Below are 19,211 nucleotides of genomic sequence, written 5' to 3' on the forward strand. Positions count from 1 at the left end.
TCGACTTTTGCTTGCTTTCTGACTCTCTTCTCCCACTCTCTACCATCTGTTCCCTCCAAGACCCAGATGCTGTCACCACCCTATATAACACCACAATAAGTACAGCTCTGGACACTGTTGCCCCCCTCACACACAACAAAACCCGAAAAATTAACAGACAACCCTGGCACACCAGCCTGACCAAAAAACTCAGACAAGCTTCCAGGGCTGCTGAGCGGCAATGGAAGAAATCCCATTCTAAAGATCATTTTACCGCATACAGGCAATCCCTCCTTATATTCAAATCCTCACTTGCTGATGCAAAACAGGCCTACTTCTCATCTCTCATATCTTCCCTGGCCCACAGCCCTAAACAACTTTTTAGCACTTTTAATTCCCTTCTCCGTCCCCCAGCGCCCCCACCCTCTCCTCTCTTCTCAACTGAGGACTTTGCCAAATATTTCAAACAAAAGATAGTCAACATCAGAGAAAGCTTCACTACACAGTCCCCACAGACCCTTTACACAACTGCTCGGTCCTCTTCTCCCAAAACCCGCTTCTCCACCATTACAGAAGAAAAATTCTCCACTCTACTCTCCAGATCACATCTTACCACCTGTGCACTTGACCCAATCCCATCTCACCTCATCCCTAACCTCACCACAGTGTTTATCCCAGCCCTAACTCATCTCTTCAACCTATCACTAACCTCTGGTGTCTTCCCCTCTGCTTTTAAACATTCTACTGTCACACCCATCCTCAAAAAGCCTTCACTTGACCCATCTTCTTTGTCCGGTTATCGCCCCATATCACTTCTTCTGTATGCCTCAAAGCTACTTGAACCACATGCCCATTCTGAACTGTGCTATCACCTCTCCTCCTGCTCCCTCTTTGACCGCCTACAATCTGGCTTCCGACCCCATCACTCGACTGAGACTGCCCTTACCAAAGTCACCAATGACCTACTGACAAACCCAAGAAACAATACTCTGTCCTCCTTCTCCTTGACCTGTCCTCTGCCTTCGACATTGTTGACCACTGTTGACCACTCCCTTCTATTGCAAACTCTCTCATCTCTTGGCATCACTGACCTGGCCCTCTCCTGGATCACATCATACCTCACAGACCGGACGTTTAGCGTCTCCCACTCCCGCACCACCTCTTCGCCTCATTCCTCTCTGTTGGTGTCCTGCAAGGCTCTGTCCTAGGACCCCTGCTCTTCTCTATCTACACTTTTGGCCTGGGACAGCTCATAGAATCCCATGGCTTTCAGTATCACTCCTACGCTGCCAACACACATATCTACCGGTCTGGTTCAGACATCACCACCTTACTATCAAGAATCCCACAATGTCTATCTTCTATATCATCCTTCTTTGCCTTTCGCTTTCTGAAACTTAACATGGATAAAACAGAATTCATAATATTTTCGTATCTTGCTCAACCTCCCCCAACAGACCTATCTATCATGATCAATGGCTGTACACTCTCTCCGGTCAACCAAGTCCGCTGCCTTGGAGTGACCTTGGATTCTGCCCTCTCCCTCCTCTGGTCTGCACATCCAAGCCCTTTCCACCACCTGCCGCCTCCAACTCAAAAACATCTCCCGCATCCGTGCTTTCCTTAACTTTTAATCTGTAAAAAATGCTTGTACATGCCCTCATCATCTCCCGCCTAGACTACTGCAAAACTCTTCTCTGTGGCCTTCCATCTAGCACTCTCGCACCCCTCCAATCTATCCTCAACTCTGCTGCCCGACTAATCCACCTCTCACCCTATTACTCCTCTGCCTCTCCCCTCTGCCAATCCCTTCACTGGCTCCCCATTGCCCAGCGAATTCACTTCAAAGTACTAACAAATACAGTTGCAAGAAAAAGTATGTGAACCCTTGGAATGATATGGATTTCTTCACAAATTGGTCATAAATGTGATCTGATCTTCATCTAAGTCACAACAATAGACACTCACAGTCTGATTAAACTAATAACACACAAAGAATTAAATGTTACCATGTTTTTATTGAACACACCATGTAAACATTGACAGTGCAGGTGGAAAAAGTATGTGAACCCCTAGACTAATGACCTCTCCAAGAGCTTATTGGAGTGAGGTATCAGCCAACTGGAGTCAAATCAATGAGATGAGATTGGAGGTGTTGGTTACATCTGCCCTGCCCTATAAAAAACACACACCAGTTCTGGGTTTGCTTTTCATAAGAAGCATTGCCTTATGTGAATGATGCCTCGCACAAAAGAGCTCTCAGAAGACATACGAATAAGAATTGTTGACTTGCATAAAGCTGGAAAGGGTTATAAAAGTATCTCCAAAAGCCTTGCTGTTCATCAGTCTACAGTAAGACAAATTGTCTCTAAATTGAGAAAGTTCAGCACTGCTCCTACTCTTCCTAGGAGTGGCTGTCCTGTAAAGATGACTGCAAGAGCACAGCGCAGACTGCTCAATGAGGTGAAGAAGAATCCTACAGTGTCATCTAAAGACTTACAAAAGTCTCTTGCATATGCCAACATCCCTGTTAGCGAGTCCACGATACGTAAAACCCTAAACAAGAATGGATTTCATGGGAGGATACCACAGAGGAAGCCACTGCTGTCCAAAAAAAACATTGCTGCATGTTTACAGTTTGCACAAGAGCACCTGGATGTTCCACAGCAGTACTGGCAAAAAATTCTGTGGACAGATGAAACTAAAGTTGAGTTGTTTGGAAGAAACACACAACACTATGTGTGGAGAAAAAGAGGCACAGCACATCAACATCAAAACCTCATCCCAACTGTGAAGTATGGTGGTGGGGGCATCATGGTTTGGGGCTGCTTTGCTGTGTCAGGGCCTGGACGGATTGCTATCATCGAAGGAAAACTGAATTCCCAAGTTTATCAAGACATTTTGCAGGAGAACTGAAGGCCATCTGTCCACCAGCTGAAGCTCAACAGAAGATGGGAGTTGCAACAGGACAACAGAAAATATGCCTTCTGGAGTGCCCTGTCAGAGTTCTGACCTCAACCCGATTGAGATGCTGTGGCATGACCTCAAGAAAGCGATTCACACCAGACATCCCAAGAATATTGCTGAACTGAAACAGTTCTGTAAAGAGGAATGGTCAAGAATTACTCCAGACCGTTGTGCACATCTGATCTGCAACTACAGGAAATGCTTGGTTGAAGTTATTGCTGCCAAAGGAGGTTCAACCAGTTATTAAATCCAAGGGTTCACATACTTTTTCCACCTGCACTGTGAATGTTTACATGGTGTGTTTAATAAAAACATGGCAACATTTAATTATTTGTGTTTTATTAGTTTAAGGAGACTGTGATTGTCTATTGTTGTGACTTAGATGAAGATCAGATCACATTTATTGACCAATTTGTGCAGAAATCCATATAATTCTAAAGGGTTCACATACCTTTTCTTGCAACTGTACATACAAGACCGTCCATAACCATTCCCCTCCCTACATCTCTGAGCTACTTTCCCGATACACCCCCACACGCACTCTCTGATCCTCACAAGACCTCCTTCTCTCCTCTCCTCTTATCGCCTCCTCCCACAATTGACTCCAAGATTTCTCCTGTGCACCCCCCATACTCTGGAACTCGCTACCCCAACATATCAGACTCTCACCTACAGTGGAATCCTTGAAAAGAAACCTGAAAACCCACCTCTTCAGACAAGCCGACAACCAGTGACCCTGCTGACTCTATACCGCCATGACCAACTTCACCCGCACCTACTGTGTCCTTCTCCCATACCATGTAGATTTTAAGCCCTCACGGGCAGGGCCCTCTCTCCTTCTGTACCAGTTTGTAACCCGTCTTGTTTATGATTGGTGCAATTGTCTGTATTATGTATGTATACCTCTTCTCATATGTACAGCGCTATGGAATGAATGGCGGTTTAATAATAAATAATAATAATAATCTCTCATTCCTCTGGTGTAGAGTACGAGCAAAATGGTGCAATACCAGACGATCCTTGTTGACAAATTGCTCCACAAATTTCCATCTGACAACGCTGGCAGTAGAGTTCGTAGTTCCTTGGCCAACCAAGGAGGGGAGACAAGGGGAACACATAGCAGTTCCAACAGAGGCAGGGCAACACTCTCCAAAGCCTGGGACAGTTTCATGACACCCCGCCAGCACCCTCACCCTGATGCGCGGCCTAGTGTCACAAGGAGGGAAAAAATTTGGAAGATGGTGAAGGAGTACATAGCAGACCATGTCAGCGTCCTCAATGATCCCTCAGTGCCTTAAAAATACTGGGTGTCCAAGCTGGACACAAGGCACGAACTGGCGCTCTACGCCTTGGAGGTGCTGGCGTGCCCTGCCGCTAGCGTTTTGTCTGAGAAGGGTATTTAGTGCTGCTGGTGGTATTATAACAGATAAGCATATCCACCTGTCAACTGAAATGCTGACAGGTTGACTCTTATAAAAATGAACAAGGCCTGGATTGACCATGACTTCTCTACACCACCAGAGGAAAGTGGCCCCACACCTAAAATATTTTACAGGGTCAGCTCACCAGCAGGCCCTCACATATAATGTTTGACAGGGTCAACTCACCAGCAGGCCCACACCTAAAATCTTATACAGGGTCAGCTCACCAGCAGGCCCTCGCATATAATGTTTTACAGGGTCAGCTCACCAGCAGGCCCGCAGCTAAAATCTTTTACAGGGTCAGCTCACCAGCAGGCCCTCGCATATAATGTTTTACAGGGTCAGCTCACCAGCAGGCCCGCACCTAAAATCTTTTACAGGGTCAGCTCACCAGCAGGCCCTCGCATATAATTTTTAGAGGGTCAGCTCACCAGCAGGCCCATACGTAAAATATTTTACAGGGTCAGCTCACCAGCAGGCCCTCACCTAAAATCTTTTACATGATTAGCTCACCTGCAGGCCCTCTCCTATAATTTTTTAGAGGGTCAGCTCACCAGCGGGCCCTCACCTACAATCTTTTACAGGGTCAGCTCTCCAGCAGGCCCGCACCTAAAATCTTTTACAGGGTCAGCTCACCAGCAGGGCCTTGCATATAATTTTCTAGAGAGTCAGCTCACCAGCAGGCCCACACCTAAAATATTTTACAGGGTCAGCTCACCAGCAGGCTCTCGCATATAATGTTTTACAGGTTCAGCTCACCAGCAGGCCCGCACCTAAAATATTTTACAGGGTCAGCTCACCAGCAGGCTCTCGCATATAATGTTTTACAGGTTCAGCTCACCAGCAGGCCCGCACCTAAAATCTTTTACACGGTCAGCTCACCTGCAGGCCCTCGGCTATAATTTTTTAGAGGGTCAGCTTACCAGCAGGCCCTCACCTAAAATCTTTTACAGGGTCAGCTCACCTGCAGGCCCTCACCTACAATCTTTTTAGAGGGTCAACTCAGCAGCAGACCCTCACCCTACAATCTTTTACAGGGTCAGCTCACCTGCAGGACCTCACCTAATTATACCTTATAGGTAATTTGTGCGCATGCTGCCTTGTTTGGAAGTTGCAGCCGTAGCTGTTTCTCAGGCTCCCTCTCCGGAATCAAACCCTGATTCCCTGTTACCCATGGTCATCGTGGTTCCCTCTGAAAATAACATTGAAAGTTGATAGGGCAGACATCCGAATGGATCGTCACCGATACGGGGACGTGCGATCAGGCCCAGGTTACCTAGAGTCACCAAAGCGGCAGCAGGCCCTCGCCCATAATATTTTAGATGATCAGCAGGCCCTTGTTCCAAATGTTTTTCAGGGTCACCAGCAGGCCATCAATCATAATTTTTCAAGGCTGTGTATGATGCCCTCCTTTATGTGTAACAAAGGGTGTATTGTAGTGCCGGTTCCTTGTAATGTTTAGCAGCCCCTTCACAAATTCGAATATAGCCCCTGCCGCCCATCACTAGTAATTAATATTTGGCAGCATGTATAAGCCACTTCAGCTAGTTTCTCAGTAGCCACTCTTAGCCGCATTGGTATTGACTGTACTACGTCATAGAATTCAATGGTGCAGAGATACAGGGTGCAGAGTCATAGACGTGAGTAGTTCCAATATTATTTTGTACAGATGATAAAACCAGATAAACTTATATTGGAAGACAACTCTAAATTCAAAGATTATGATAAATGTAATATTATCTAGATTATGCAGAATTATAAAAACATGTCAAAGTGTTAAAAGTATAAACAAACAGCCCTTGCCCTGCGCAATATAGCGCCAGGCAAGGGAGAGATGAAAATGTTCCGATGCTCATATCAGGGGGCCTGCTTGGGTGAAAATGGGGATATGTCCAGGTTCAGCTCTGATCCCGGACAACCCCTTTAAATTTCTGGCCAAGTACAATGTGACAAGACCATGTCATGCATTCTGCTACTTAATGTTCTTCATTTTTGGATAATCTCCCCAGTCTGTATAAAGTGTACCTCAATTTCACAAAACAAACAGTTATAGTTCCGGATATATTTTATATTACAATATAATTGTTTTTCTAAATCAATGTTTTAGTATATTTTGCTGTTGACCCGGAGCATGGACCAGCCAAAGTATGTGATGCATCAGCATTTTAAGGGATTGTGCAGCGCAAAGATATTGATGGATTGACCACAGGATAGGTCATCAATATCAGTTCAGCGGCAGTCACGCACCCTCTACCAGAACAGATCAGCTGTTTGGAGGGGTACCACTGTTTTTGCAAGGGCTGCTTCCACTTAAAAATTACCTGTGTTGTATCTCATTTTCTACGACCATGTAGTGTAATTAAAACTGCTTGTCCCAATTAATTAAATAGGATGAGCAGCAAGAATTACACTGTGCTGTCTCTACAAAGCAGACGGCATGCGGGTAATTTTGTAGAGGAAGCAACACTCACACGAGCACGACTAACCCTTCAAACAGCTGATCGGTGGGAGTACTGGGAGTCAGACTCCCTCTGATCTGATATAAATGACGTATCCTGAGGCCATCAATAGCTTTGCACTGCAAGGCCACTTTAACTAGACAGCCTGTTCTGTTTGCTAGGCCACCATCTACAGTGCAGTAGGGCCTGTTTAAATGTGTCATTAAATTAAACTTCCTTATAAATTTCTCTAAGCATATATATCTAACATTGATCTGTTTTCCCTTAGTCCTAAGAGAAGCACAATAATGGAGTATGTATGCCCCAGTACCAGTATACTAGTAAGACAGGTTCAATTTTAATCTATAATATTAAATACTAATTAAGTAGAGCCTTCGTAGCCTATAATAGGATATCTATCCCCTCCCACCTTTTGTTTAATCCAAAGAAGAACCCTAACTAGGGCAGGAAGCTTGTGCTGCTCTTATGACTAAGGAAGAACAGATCAAAGTTACAAATCTATGCTTCCCTTACATTCTACAGAAGAAAATGTATGGAAACTTAGCAAGAAGTAAACCCATAGGAGAATCCTCTTGTCTGGTGCAACTCTAATTGACTGCCCAGAAGCTGTCTCCTCCAAGAACCAGAAATGCAACCTATAATGGTTCATAAACATATAGTAAGAGCTCATATCTGCCCTCCAAATCTGTCTAGTGGTATCAGACTTTATTCAGCCCATGAAGTGGAGACTGTGTCACGGCCACGGTTATGGTCGTGACTCCTTGGGAGCCGCATACAGTTGCCCGCGGTTGTGGTTGTTGTTTCAACCGCAGCTGAGGCATATTGTAGTTGGCCTCAGTGCGGTTGCCGCGGACAACAGCTATGTGTGCGGTTCCCGGGGAGTTGTGTGCGTTTGTGGATGCACTTTGTTTGTATGTCTGGTGTGCACGTGTTGTTGTTTGGTGCGCACGGACATCGTCCTTTCACTGTGGCTGTCCGTGGCAACGTTTGGTATTATGTACATGTGGTGGCAGTGTCTCGGCCTTCGGGCTGTCTCCCAGGACGGCTGCCACCCATGTTGTTGCCAGCGGCAACAGCCACAGGTTGATCAGGTTGGTCACTTCCCCTGTATGTGTGTTTTCCCTTCTGTGTGCTGGAAGGGTTAACTTCCTTCCCAGTGTGTGTGTTGTGTCACTGGGTGTGGTTGACCGGTGGGTGTGGCCACTTTGCCCTATAAAGCCTGTGTCTGGAGCACAGCTCAGTAGGTTGCTTTCAGTCATGCTTGGCTGAAGCAGCCTCCTGTGGATTCCATCCTTCTTGTAAGGGCCACCCTTCCGGTCATAAGTTTAAAATCTTTGTTACACGGTGTTATCTAGGTGTGTGTGGGGTTTACTTATTATTGCAGCTTATGGTCCTGGGTTCCTGAGTGATGTCTGGTGTGTGCTGTGTCCATTGGTGTTCAGAACTGCAGCACCTGCACATGGGTTCCAGGGTTTGTTGTCTGTGGCAGGTGAGTGATGCGTTGGTTCCTTTTGCCTGTCACTGCCATAGCTGTTTCTGTTTCCCTTTGTAGCTTGGCCTCATTAGACTCCTGTTTCTCCGTCTCCAGGAGGAACGGGCTGTCTACCCTGTTCTCTAGTTCAGGGCTGACTTGAGGGCTTGTAGGGACTATAAGGTTCCAGCGTATGAGCCCTCCTACCATCAAGGTCGGCTCATACTGACAGGAGACAGGGTCAGCGTTAGGGACGCAATAGGAGGTGACCTGCTCCCTAATTCTGTGGTCCTGGCCAAGTGGTAACCCTACCATCTCCTGGCACCGCACGGCTGGTGGTTTCCCCCACCGCCAGCCGTGACAGACTGCTTTAGTAATGTGGGATCTAACAAAATCGAGTGGATCACAGTTGAACAATGTAAGCTACTCTAATGGTATTTTTAATCCATCGACCTAGGGTAGTTAAGGTAGCACTTATGTCTTTTGTTTCTTCCAGAAATTCAATTATAAATTATCAACCTTCCAAATCTCTTTACTCCAAATTAAATAAACATTTGGACAACTGGACATATCTAGGATGAAAATTACATTCCTCATTGGAGGAAGGCTCAGGACAGAAAACCAGATCTGTTTACAGTTACCAATTAACAAACTTTGGGAGTAGTTTTACAAAAAAATAAAATAAAATGCATACCTGGCTTCACAGGAGTGCCATACCTCGGAGTACTATAAGCAACACCCCTGTACACTTCCCAGAGCAATCTAGGAAATATTGCATAACAAATGAAAACAGAAACATAACAATAAGCAAAGCAAACCAACAGTTTTTGTCTACACATTTCAGAAAAAAATACAAGGTTTGAAGGACTAGACATCTCTTTATAGGCTCGGAACTCTATTTCAGCAGTTTTTAATTCGACTGAGCAGAAATTCCATCTTTTCTACAAGTACACAGGGGCAGGAATACCTTATTATTCTGCTGCAGGAAACATATATTCACCTCACTGGTGTGCTCAAAGCAAATTTTAAAAAATTAACAGCATTCAAGGGCATAGCTATAGGGGTGCAGAGGTAGCAGTCGCTACCGGCCCGGAAGCCTGGGAGGCCCAAAGACCCTTGTGCTACATAGTAAGACACTGTTATTACAGAAAGTGCATGTTGGTTGCAAGATGCACCTCTGGCTGGAGGGAAGGGGTTAGGTCAAGAATTTGGCATGGCAGGTGTGGTGGGGGCGCTGTTTACATTTTTTCCTCAGGCAGCACGAAGGCTATGTGCTTCCCTGCCCCCTGGCCAAAAAGCAATGAGAGAAGAGGGGACCAAGCTGAACTCTTGTACCAGAACCCATGAGCCCTTAGCCACGCCCCGACAGCCTTTGTTGTTGATCAATGTTTAGGAGTTCAAATTATAATTGTGTTCATTTTTTATACCTTTTCCTGATTGCTTGCTTGCTGGTTTTGCTGTGTTGCTTGTTTAATCACAGGAGTGGATCTAAAATAAAGGCAAAGTATAAAAGAAACATTCATTATTCATCTACTTCATCTACAAAAAGCATCAAAAATGTTCCATCACACAAAACCCTTTCTCAATATTTTTACAGCTTTTTTTTTTAAAGTCACGCATTTTAAGCATTTTTTATGGTTTTTACAAGTGTTTTTTATTTTTTATGTTTTTTTCCCTTATCCACTCTTTTGCTGCTTCCTGAAGGACATAAACAGTACTTCCTTGCTGTGAACACTGTCTTTGGAGTTGATTAGGAATGGGAGTTGTCATGGACCAGGGTCTTTTCATCCTTGACTTTGGGTCATCCTACAGTGCCCTGTAGCTTCTCACCCTTACATTGTGTGCAGTAATGTCCCCCTGTGTTTTTAACACTAATATCGTCTTTGGTGTCTGTGTTTAATTTTTCTGTAAAATCTAGATGCTGGATCTCAGACTTCCCACTACCTTTTCTATGTTTGACCTGATCTCTGGCTTCTGCAGCGATATTGTGAGTTCAGCTCAGAGCTTCATCTCATCTACCTGGACTTTCTACCTACAGTCTGATGATGGGAAGGTTGTGGTGTTCCAGGTGAGATGTAATTTCTTGACTAACAACTTTTTGTGTGTTGCTAGTTTACAATTTAAATAAACTGATACTTTTATGTTATCCACCTCTTTAATTGTCTTAGTCACAGCCAGAAGTAGAATACCCAGTGCTTGAGCTTCAAGCTCCAAGATCTGAGGTTACTGATAAGACTTGGCTTTCTTCAAGATTCAACACCCTGAAACCTCACACAGGTATAGGATTCCTTCATCAATGTCTTCTCCTGTTCCCTGGCTGAATGTCTTGGACATATGTTCCTGCTGTCAGCTCTAGTAGTAATATTTTATGTTGCTGTTTGAAGTTTCCTTCACAATTTTTTTTTATTCTCTAACCGCATATATCTATAAAATAAAAAATGAACTGGTATTAAATAACATTTCCTACCATTTTGTCTCTACAGCTCGTATGCATACTGTGAGTCTCCATGGTAACAGACAACAAATAGATTTTGTGAAGTCTGATCATACAGGCATCCTCCCTTCTATCTGCTCTCTTTCTGCCCATCCCAGCAAATATACTTTATTACAAAGTAAGGCCTCTTTCACACTACAGTTTTTTTTTTTCCGTTTTGCGGTCCGTTTTTTGCGGTCCGTATACGGTCCGTATACGGAACCATTCATTTCAATGGTTCCGCAAAAAAACGGAATGTGTTCCGTATGCATTCCGTTTCCGTATTTCCGTTTTTCCATTCCGTTGAAAAGATAGAACATGTCCTATATTTGGCCGCAAATCACGGTCCGTGGCTCCATTCAAGTCAATGGGTCCGCAAAAAAAACGGAACACATACGGAAATGCATCCGTATGTCTTCCGTATCCGTTCCGTTTTTTGCGGAACCATCAATTGAAAATGTTATGCCCAGCCCAATTTTTTCTATGTAATTACTGTATACTGTATATGCCATACGGAAAAACGGAACGGAAACGGAACCACAACGGAAGCAAAAAACGGAACAACGGATCCGTGAAAAACGGAACGCAAAACACTGAATTCAACATACTGTAGTGTGAAAGAGGCCTAAGACTGTAGGATTACACTACACAGAATTTGTTTCCTGTCTGTTACCATGGATAGTCTGCATTGAAGTTGCAGAAACAGAGTGGAAGGAAATAAAGATCCATTGCAAAGTTGATTAATTTGTCATTACAGAAATTGCAATACAAAAAATGGTTGGGAAGTGGTCAATGATGATCCATTTGGGTGTTACCAGTTAGGCTACTTTCACACTAGCGTTCAGAGCGGATCCGTCTGAGACGGATCCGCTCATATAATGCAGACGGTGGCTCAGTTCAGAACGGATCCGTCTGCATTATATTGTAAAAAAAATTCTAAGTGTGAAAGTAGCCTCAGACAGATCCGTCCAGACTTTTACATTGAAAGTCAATGGGGGACGGATCCGTTTGAAGATTGAGCCATAGTGTGTCATCTTCAAACTGATCCGTCCCCATTGACTTACATTGTAAGTCTGGACGGATCCGCACGCCTCCGCACGGCCAGGCGGACACCCGAACACTGCAAGCAGCGTTCAAGTGTCCGCCTGCTGAGCGGAGTGGAGGCTGAGTGCTGGCAGACTGATGCATTCTGAGCGGATCCGCGTCCACTCAGAATGCATTAGGGCAGTACGGATGCGTTCGGGGACGCTTGTGAGCCCCTTCAAACGGAGCTCACAAGCAGACACCTGAACGCTAGTGTGAAAGTAGCCTTAGGGGTGTGTCCCTGTACAGTCTGACACTGTCCAATCAGTGCTTCCAGTAAGACTGTGCACACACCCACAACCGGTAACACCTAGTTGGACCTTATTTGTAAACAGCTAGCAATTTATTCATAAACCTCTAGTATGAATAATATAAGGATGGCACAACATAGGGTTATATAAAAAGGTGATCCAGAATTGTTATTGCATGGGGAATGCATGTAGTTACTAAAATAGACATGTCAGGAGAGGTTACAGGTCCTCTCTAAATTGTATTTAACAGTAAAAGCTCTATTCTAGTGTGTGTGTGAGAGAGAGAGAGATGTATTTGTGGCAGAGCTGTGTGTGTTAGGTGTGTATAGCAGTGTTGTGTGTGTATATATATATATGTCAGCTATGTAGGAGACCTATGTTTGTCATGGAGTGTATGTAGCTGTACTGTGTGTGTATAAAAACAGTGTTTGTTCGTTTGTCTTTAATAAGTAGAAAGCTTTTTATTTTCTGTTGTCTAAGCCCAAGGTGCATGTGGGTCAATAGAGAGGGACTTGACACCTAATTGTTGATACTGTAGAGGACACAGTGGCTGTTAGGTGAGAGAGAACGACGCCGTGCCATGCACTCACCAACCAGAGGGGCTCCTGTTACACTCAAAGTCCGCTCCCACATCAAAGCGCTGTATAGGAAAGATACCGAGCTCAGCAACTGGGGGGTGTGTGGAAGTGGCGGTTGATGTAGAGAGTCACCTCATCCAAATTCACTCCACTGTACTGTGACCTGGAGCTGCTCCTGTGACTCTAAGGGTAATTTCACACTAGCGTTGTTAGAATCCGGCAGGCAGTTCCGGCAATTTCCAAAACACTTGGTACCGGTTCCAACATTAATACATCTCTATTGAAATTAATGCCGGATGCGGAAAGTGCGGTATTATTCCGGGATTTTGGCTGGAAAAAATACCGTACAAGCGAAGGAATGGAAGACATCCTGATGCATACTGAATGGATTGCTTTCCATTCAGAATGCATTAGAACAAAACTGATGCATTTTTTTTCCGGTATTGAGACCCTTTACTGGATTTCAATACCGGAAAAGAATAACGCTAGTGTGAAAGTACCCTTACCTGTGTCTTTGGCTTAGGGTACTTTCACACTTGCGGCAGGACGGATCCGACAGGCTGTTCACCATGTCGGATCCGTCCTGCGGCTATTTCACCGTGCCGCCGGACCGCCGCTCCGTCCCCATTGACTATAATGGGGACGGGGGCGGAGCTCCGGCGCAGCACGGCGGTGCACGGAGAAAGGGCGCCGGACTAAAATTACTGCATGTCAGGCTTTTTAGTCCGGCGGCTTTCTCCGCGCACCGCCGTGCTGCGCCGGAGCTCCGCCCCTGTCCCCATTATAGTCAATGGGGACGGAGCGGCGGTCCGGCGGCACAGCGAAATAGCCGCAGGACGGATCCGTCCTGCCGCAAGTGTGAAACTAGCCTTAGCTGCTCCTGCTTCACCAACCTGTGGCTGGCCACTCCTGCTGCATTCAGCACCCACATGGAAGGGCTGAATCGTTTTTGGACTTTGCTGTAACGACATAGGGGGAGATCAAACTGGTGAAAAGTAGAACTGGCTTGCCATAGCAACCAATCAGATTGCACCTTTTATTTTCCAAAGGAGCTGTGAAAAATGAAACATAGAATCCGATTGGTTGCTATGGGCAGCTAAACCAGTTCTACTTTACATCAGTTTGATAAATCTCCCCCATAATCTTTTAGGATCTTCCATGGATGTTTTTTGTCCAAGGCACAACTACATGACACAGCCCTTGAACAAGAAATTTGAAAAGAGTGACTACCCTCCTCAGGGCACTACTGATAATCTTTTATCATATGATTTAAAGAAGCACACCCCCAAAAATTATTATTCTCTGACCTGTTAAAAAGGTACATAATGTAAATTGTAGTGGTAATTTTCTTACCAGTGACTGTATTTGCGAGTTATAACTGCCTTTATGATCCTTAGCTATGTCATGTTACCAACATCCTGCCTCTCCAACTGACGGAAGACAGGAGGTCAGTTACTTCTATATTCATGAGACTGACATTGAGGCTCCCATAGGAAAACATAGAGAAACTGGCTTCCAGTCCACACATAAAATGCTGTGTTAGGCCGAATGCACACGGCCGTTTTTCACAGCCGTGAGCGGTCCGTGGAACCACGGCCTGGATTCATGCTGAGAGCAGGAGCCCACGGCGTCATTGGTTGCTATGACGCCGTGCGCTCCCTGCTGCCGCCACAGTACAGTAATACACTGGTATGATCGGCCTTAGGCTATATGCACATGTCTGTTGTTTTGGTCCACATACGAGCTGCAGTTTTGGCGGCTCGGATGCGGATCCATTCACTTCAATAGGGCCGCAAAAGATGCGAACAGCACTCCATGTGCTGTGCGCATCCGTGGCTCCGTTCCGTGGCCCGCAAAAAAAATATAACATGTCCTATTCTTGTCTTGCGGACAAGAATAGGCAGTTATATTAAAGGCTGTCCATGCCGTTCCGCAAATTGCGGAACAGACACGGACGCCATCCGTGTCTTGACGATCCACAATTTGCAGACCAAAAACACACAACGGTCATGTGCATATAGCCTTATTTGGAGAGTCTGAGTTTTAATCACATGACACAGCTAAGACTCATAAGGGAGTGGATAAGTTACAAATACAGTCTCTGGTAAGAAAATTACCTTCACTACAGTTACAACATTTACCTTTCTAACAGGTCAGAGAATAAATAAATCAATCTTGGAGTGCGTCTTTAACCAACCATGTACAATCTGTTTTGCTCAATATGTATCAATATTGACCCCCGTCAGTCAGTGACTAACTGAATGGACGTCTCCTACAGTTTTTTGCGTATCTAGCCAGAACTGACAGTACAGAGCAGTATAGATCTCAGCAACTTTGGAACAGCAGTGGTGAGGGTTCAGTGGAGTTGAATAAAGCTTCTTAGTTGCTTTCAACTAGTTCCCTTTAAAAAAAAATAATACAAAAATATAATAATTTCCTCATGCTTCGTGTTAGCGAATCACTTTTCCTAAAATAGCAGCTGCACTTGTTAGAAAGTGAAGGAGGACAAGCCCGGGAGCATGAGATCAACCATAATGTCATGAATCCTGCCAATCCTCAGGTAGTCACCCCTCTGTAATGTCCCAGCTAGGCAGAGCCCTAAAAAAAAAAACTGATCCTGCACGGTCACAATTTTCCTGTGAGATGAGCATAGGTGTAGACGTGACAAGATGCTCATGTACTAGGGACAGTGTTGCTGCAAACTATTAAAAGGGAGTGTAGGACACTTGGAGAAGGAGAGTGCAGGTTGACTGCAGGGAGAGTGGAGGAAGAGCGTAGGAGAATACTGAACTGAAATCTCATGGATTACAAAACAAGTTCAAATCCAACATATTTATTCTTGCACTCAGGATCCTTGTGTTGTGGACCTTGCTCTATTATATAGAGCAGCGAGCAGCTACAACAAGTATTTCCCACTCTGGATGTCCTGTAATATGCAGATAGGTTATTGATTTCACTGGGCACTGTGTAAGGCCTAGTTCACACGACCGTGTGGCTTTTATTGTTTTTTGCGGTCCGTTTTTCATGGATTAGTTGTTCAGTTTTTGAGTTCCGTTGTGTTTCCGTTTCCTTTCCGTCTTTCCGTTCCGTTTTTCCGTATGCCATGTACAGTATACAGTAATTACATAGAAAAAATTGGGCTGGCCATAACATTTTCAATAGATGATTCAGACCCATTGACTTTAATGGAGCCACGACCTGTGATTTACAGCCAAATATAGGACAAGCTCTATCTTTCAACGGAACGGAAAAACGGAAATACGGAAACGGAATGCATACGGAACACATTCTGTTCTTTTTGCGGAACTATTGAAATGAATGGTTCCGTATACGGAACACAAAAAAACGGCCCGTACACTTGCAAAAAAAACGTTTGTGTGAACTAGGCCTAAGGCGTATTTTATCCTGTGGTGGAACTGCAGGTAAACTGAACAGTGGCTGCTAGTTTGCTAAACAGATTACAGCTGATAACTGTGCCCTAGCAGTACAATACCCTGTATTTGGCTATGATACATGTAAAGATCATACTCTCCCAGAAGTTTCAGGAGGCTCCTCTGAAAAGAGAAGACATCCTGGACTCCTGTAAAAATTGGCAAATCTCTACATTGACTGGGAATCCCAGCACCTTTCGGAGATCAGTTTGTGTGTGATGCCAAAGCTGCATTATCAGACACAGCCCTTGCTTGGGAAAAGGGACATGTCTACATGTCTGGTAATATCTGCAAAACAAAATTGCCAATTGTGGAATAGATCCATATACTACTGAAAGCCAAGTTCAGTGGAATCGCTGGGTGTCCAAGTGTTATATTTAAAATGCAAATACCCATACTAATACGTCATGTCCACCAGTGACTTGGTGACCTTTTGACGTACTTCCGTATCCCCCTCCTGCGACACACTCTGCACTTTTTTTGGGTTCGTCCCATCTTTCCAGTAAGGGGGACCACACCTGCAAAGTGTTGGCCAGGGACGATCTGGGCGCCTACAGTTCCCGAGGTACTCCGGCCTGCTCGGTCCGAAAAGATAAGGGCCTTGAGGACTGCCTCATAGAACTAAAGGAATGTCCCTGTGTTGCCAGAACTCCGGGACAGCACAAAAGAGTTGTACATGGCAACCTGTACCAAGTAGACCGCAACTTTTTTGTACCATGCCCGGGTTTTGTGCATGGCGTTATATGGCTTTAGGACTTGATCAGAGAGATCAACTCCTCCCATATACAGATTGTAGTCGACGATACAATCGGGCTTGAGGACCGTTGCCGCGGTACCTCGCACAGGGACAGGGGTGATGCTGTTACCATGAATTGTGGACAGCATAAGGACATCCCTCTTGTCCTTATACCTGACCAGCAACAGGTTTCCAGTGGTAAGGGCACGGGTCTCACCCCTGGGGATAGGTACCTTGAGGGGGTGGGCAGGGAGGCCGCGTTGATTTTTCCGCACGGTCCCACAAGCAGACGTGGATCTGGCGGCAAGGGACTGGAACAAGGGGATACTGGTATAAAAGTTATCCACGTAAAGGTGGTAACCCTTATCTAGCAGTGGGTACATAAAATCCCACACAAGTTTCCCGGTAACACCCAGAGTGGGGGGACTTTCTGGGGGTTGAATCCAGGAATCTCGCCCCTCGTATACACAAAATTTGTAAGTGTACCCTGAGGTACGCTCACGAATTTTGTATAGCTTCTCGCCATACCTCGCCTGCTTGGAGGGCACATACTGGCGGAAAATGAGTCTCCCCTTGAACGCAATGAGAGACTCATTAACCACGACCTCCCTTCCAGGTACATAGGCCTCCATGAATTTGGCTCCAAAGTGATCGATGATGGTAATAGGCAGGATCACCTCAGGGGGGACATGCTGCATTATCTGAATAATGTAGACATTTCCGGATGGCCTCAAACCGGGAGCGTGTTGTCGTATATCTTCTATATGAAAAAATCTTCATATAAAAGAGAGGATAAAAAAACATAAAAATTATATTATCCTTCAGGCGGACATAAACATGCCTCTAAGTTCTTTTTATCAAGTATCTTAATTTGATTTGTGCAAGCAGTGAAACAAAGGGACAATTCTATATGCAAAAATATATAATCGTTTATTATAAAAACAAAGAATATAAAAACAATACAATTGCAAAACAAATTATGAAGTTACAAAATAATGTCTGAAATGTACCACACGGTGGTGTTGACACACCCCTATCTGATCAGCACAGTATGTTTTAGTGATTTTTTACAACCAGTGTCATATTCTGAACAAACAGAGTCATATACCAAGAGAAACTTAGGATCTTCTCTTTTTCAAACAGGCTTTAACAATAAAACACGGATATACAGGAAAATAACTGTTATCCCTTGACTCTGTTTTCCTATGACCAATCAAAAATATATGATATTAATATGATAAAATATTCAGCTCAGCAAATAGACTAAGGAAAGTAACTTTCCACGGGTTTAGTCCTCTTTTCAAATAATGTCAGATCTTCCATTAACAATATGCATCTTTGCTAAGAGAATAATCAGCATTATGGAGGCACCTAACACTATATATTCCCACAATATGGGAACTCTTGGCTATATACCGAGAGAAATATCTTATTAATATCACGAGTAGTAAACAAAATATACGTTACCGGGTCAAAGGTAGACAGAGTTCAGATGGGACCAGTTCTGAAGAACTTTCCTTGTAATCCAGAAAAAAATAATAATCCACCTTTCTTCTGGTAAAGTTTTTCTTTTTGATTGAATGAATGGATGGATCAATGGATCTATGGCTCTTTTGATCTATATGGCTCTTTGGATCTATCTGGCTGCCTCTTGCTACGCCGCACACAAGTAATTATTCCCCCCCCCTTATCTGAGAATCAACCCATTTAGATTAGGGATTCCCAATCAGGTAAGGTGGGTGTATTTGCATGCTAATTGCACCATGATGTCTCATCAACTCCTAATATGGTATAGAACAAATAATGAAATAATATAATATTGTCCATCTGCCTCCAGATGGCACTGCGGTTTTGCAGATGAACATCACAACTTTTAAGCATTAAAATTAAATATCTAATAATATGTTCTCATGACCTTCTTGACCTATTTAAATATAAATCATTGAGGAAGGTCTTTTCCTGACACTTTTAATTACCTATATCCCGGACTTGTTGGAGTAGACTGTCTTCTCCTATCTTTTTGAAATATAGGTTGACTTGATGAAAATTTTATATAACGGCTTTGATGCTTGGCATTGGAACTTGTACATTTCACTTATCTACATCCATGAATAACTATTGTTTTGAAATAACATTTTCTCTTCTCAGAGAACTAATTAACATAAACTTACTTCAATGTTTCTGTAGCTTCTACAATATTTTCTAAATGATAAATACATGGTATAACATATATAAATTGATACATTGTTACACATAGATAACACATTATATGAATTATTGATTAACATATGTTGTAAACTAAATATACCATACAGAGATATATATATATATATATATATAATATAATTATGAATATATAAAT

The 19,211-nt window shown here is 44.0% G+C and overlaps 1 protein-coding gene across 2 annotated transcripts in view; it reads left to right on the top strand.

Annotated features, from left to right (window-relative positions):
- Positions 1-19,211, top strand: part of LOC122919830 (transmembrane protein 59-like) — a 98,697-nt gene that overhangs the window by 69,060 nt on the left and 10,426 nt on the right. For both annotated transcript variants that reach the window (XM_044269024.1, XM_044269028.1), the window contains exons 4-5: positions 10,216-10,365; positions 10,466-10,574. In XM_044269024.1, coding sequence (XP_044124959.1) covers positions 10,216-10,365; positions 10,466-10,574 — 259 coding nt within the window. The remainder of the gene's footprint in view (positions 1-10,215; positions 10,366-10,465; positions 10,575-19,211) is intronic.

Source organism: Bufo gargarizans, chromosome 1 (assembly GCF_014858855.1).
Source record: "Bufo gargarizans isolate SCDJY-AF-19 chromosome 1, ASM1485885v1, whole genome shotgun sequence".
Classification (NCBI taxonomy): Eukaryota; Metazoa; Chordata; class Amphibia; order Anura; family Bufonidae; genus Bufo; species Bufo gargarizans.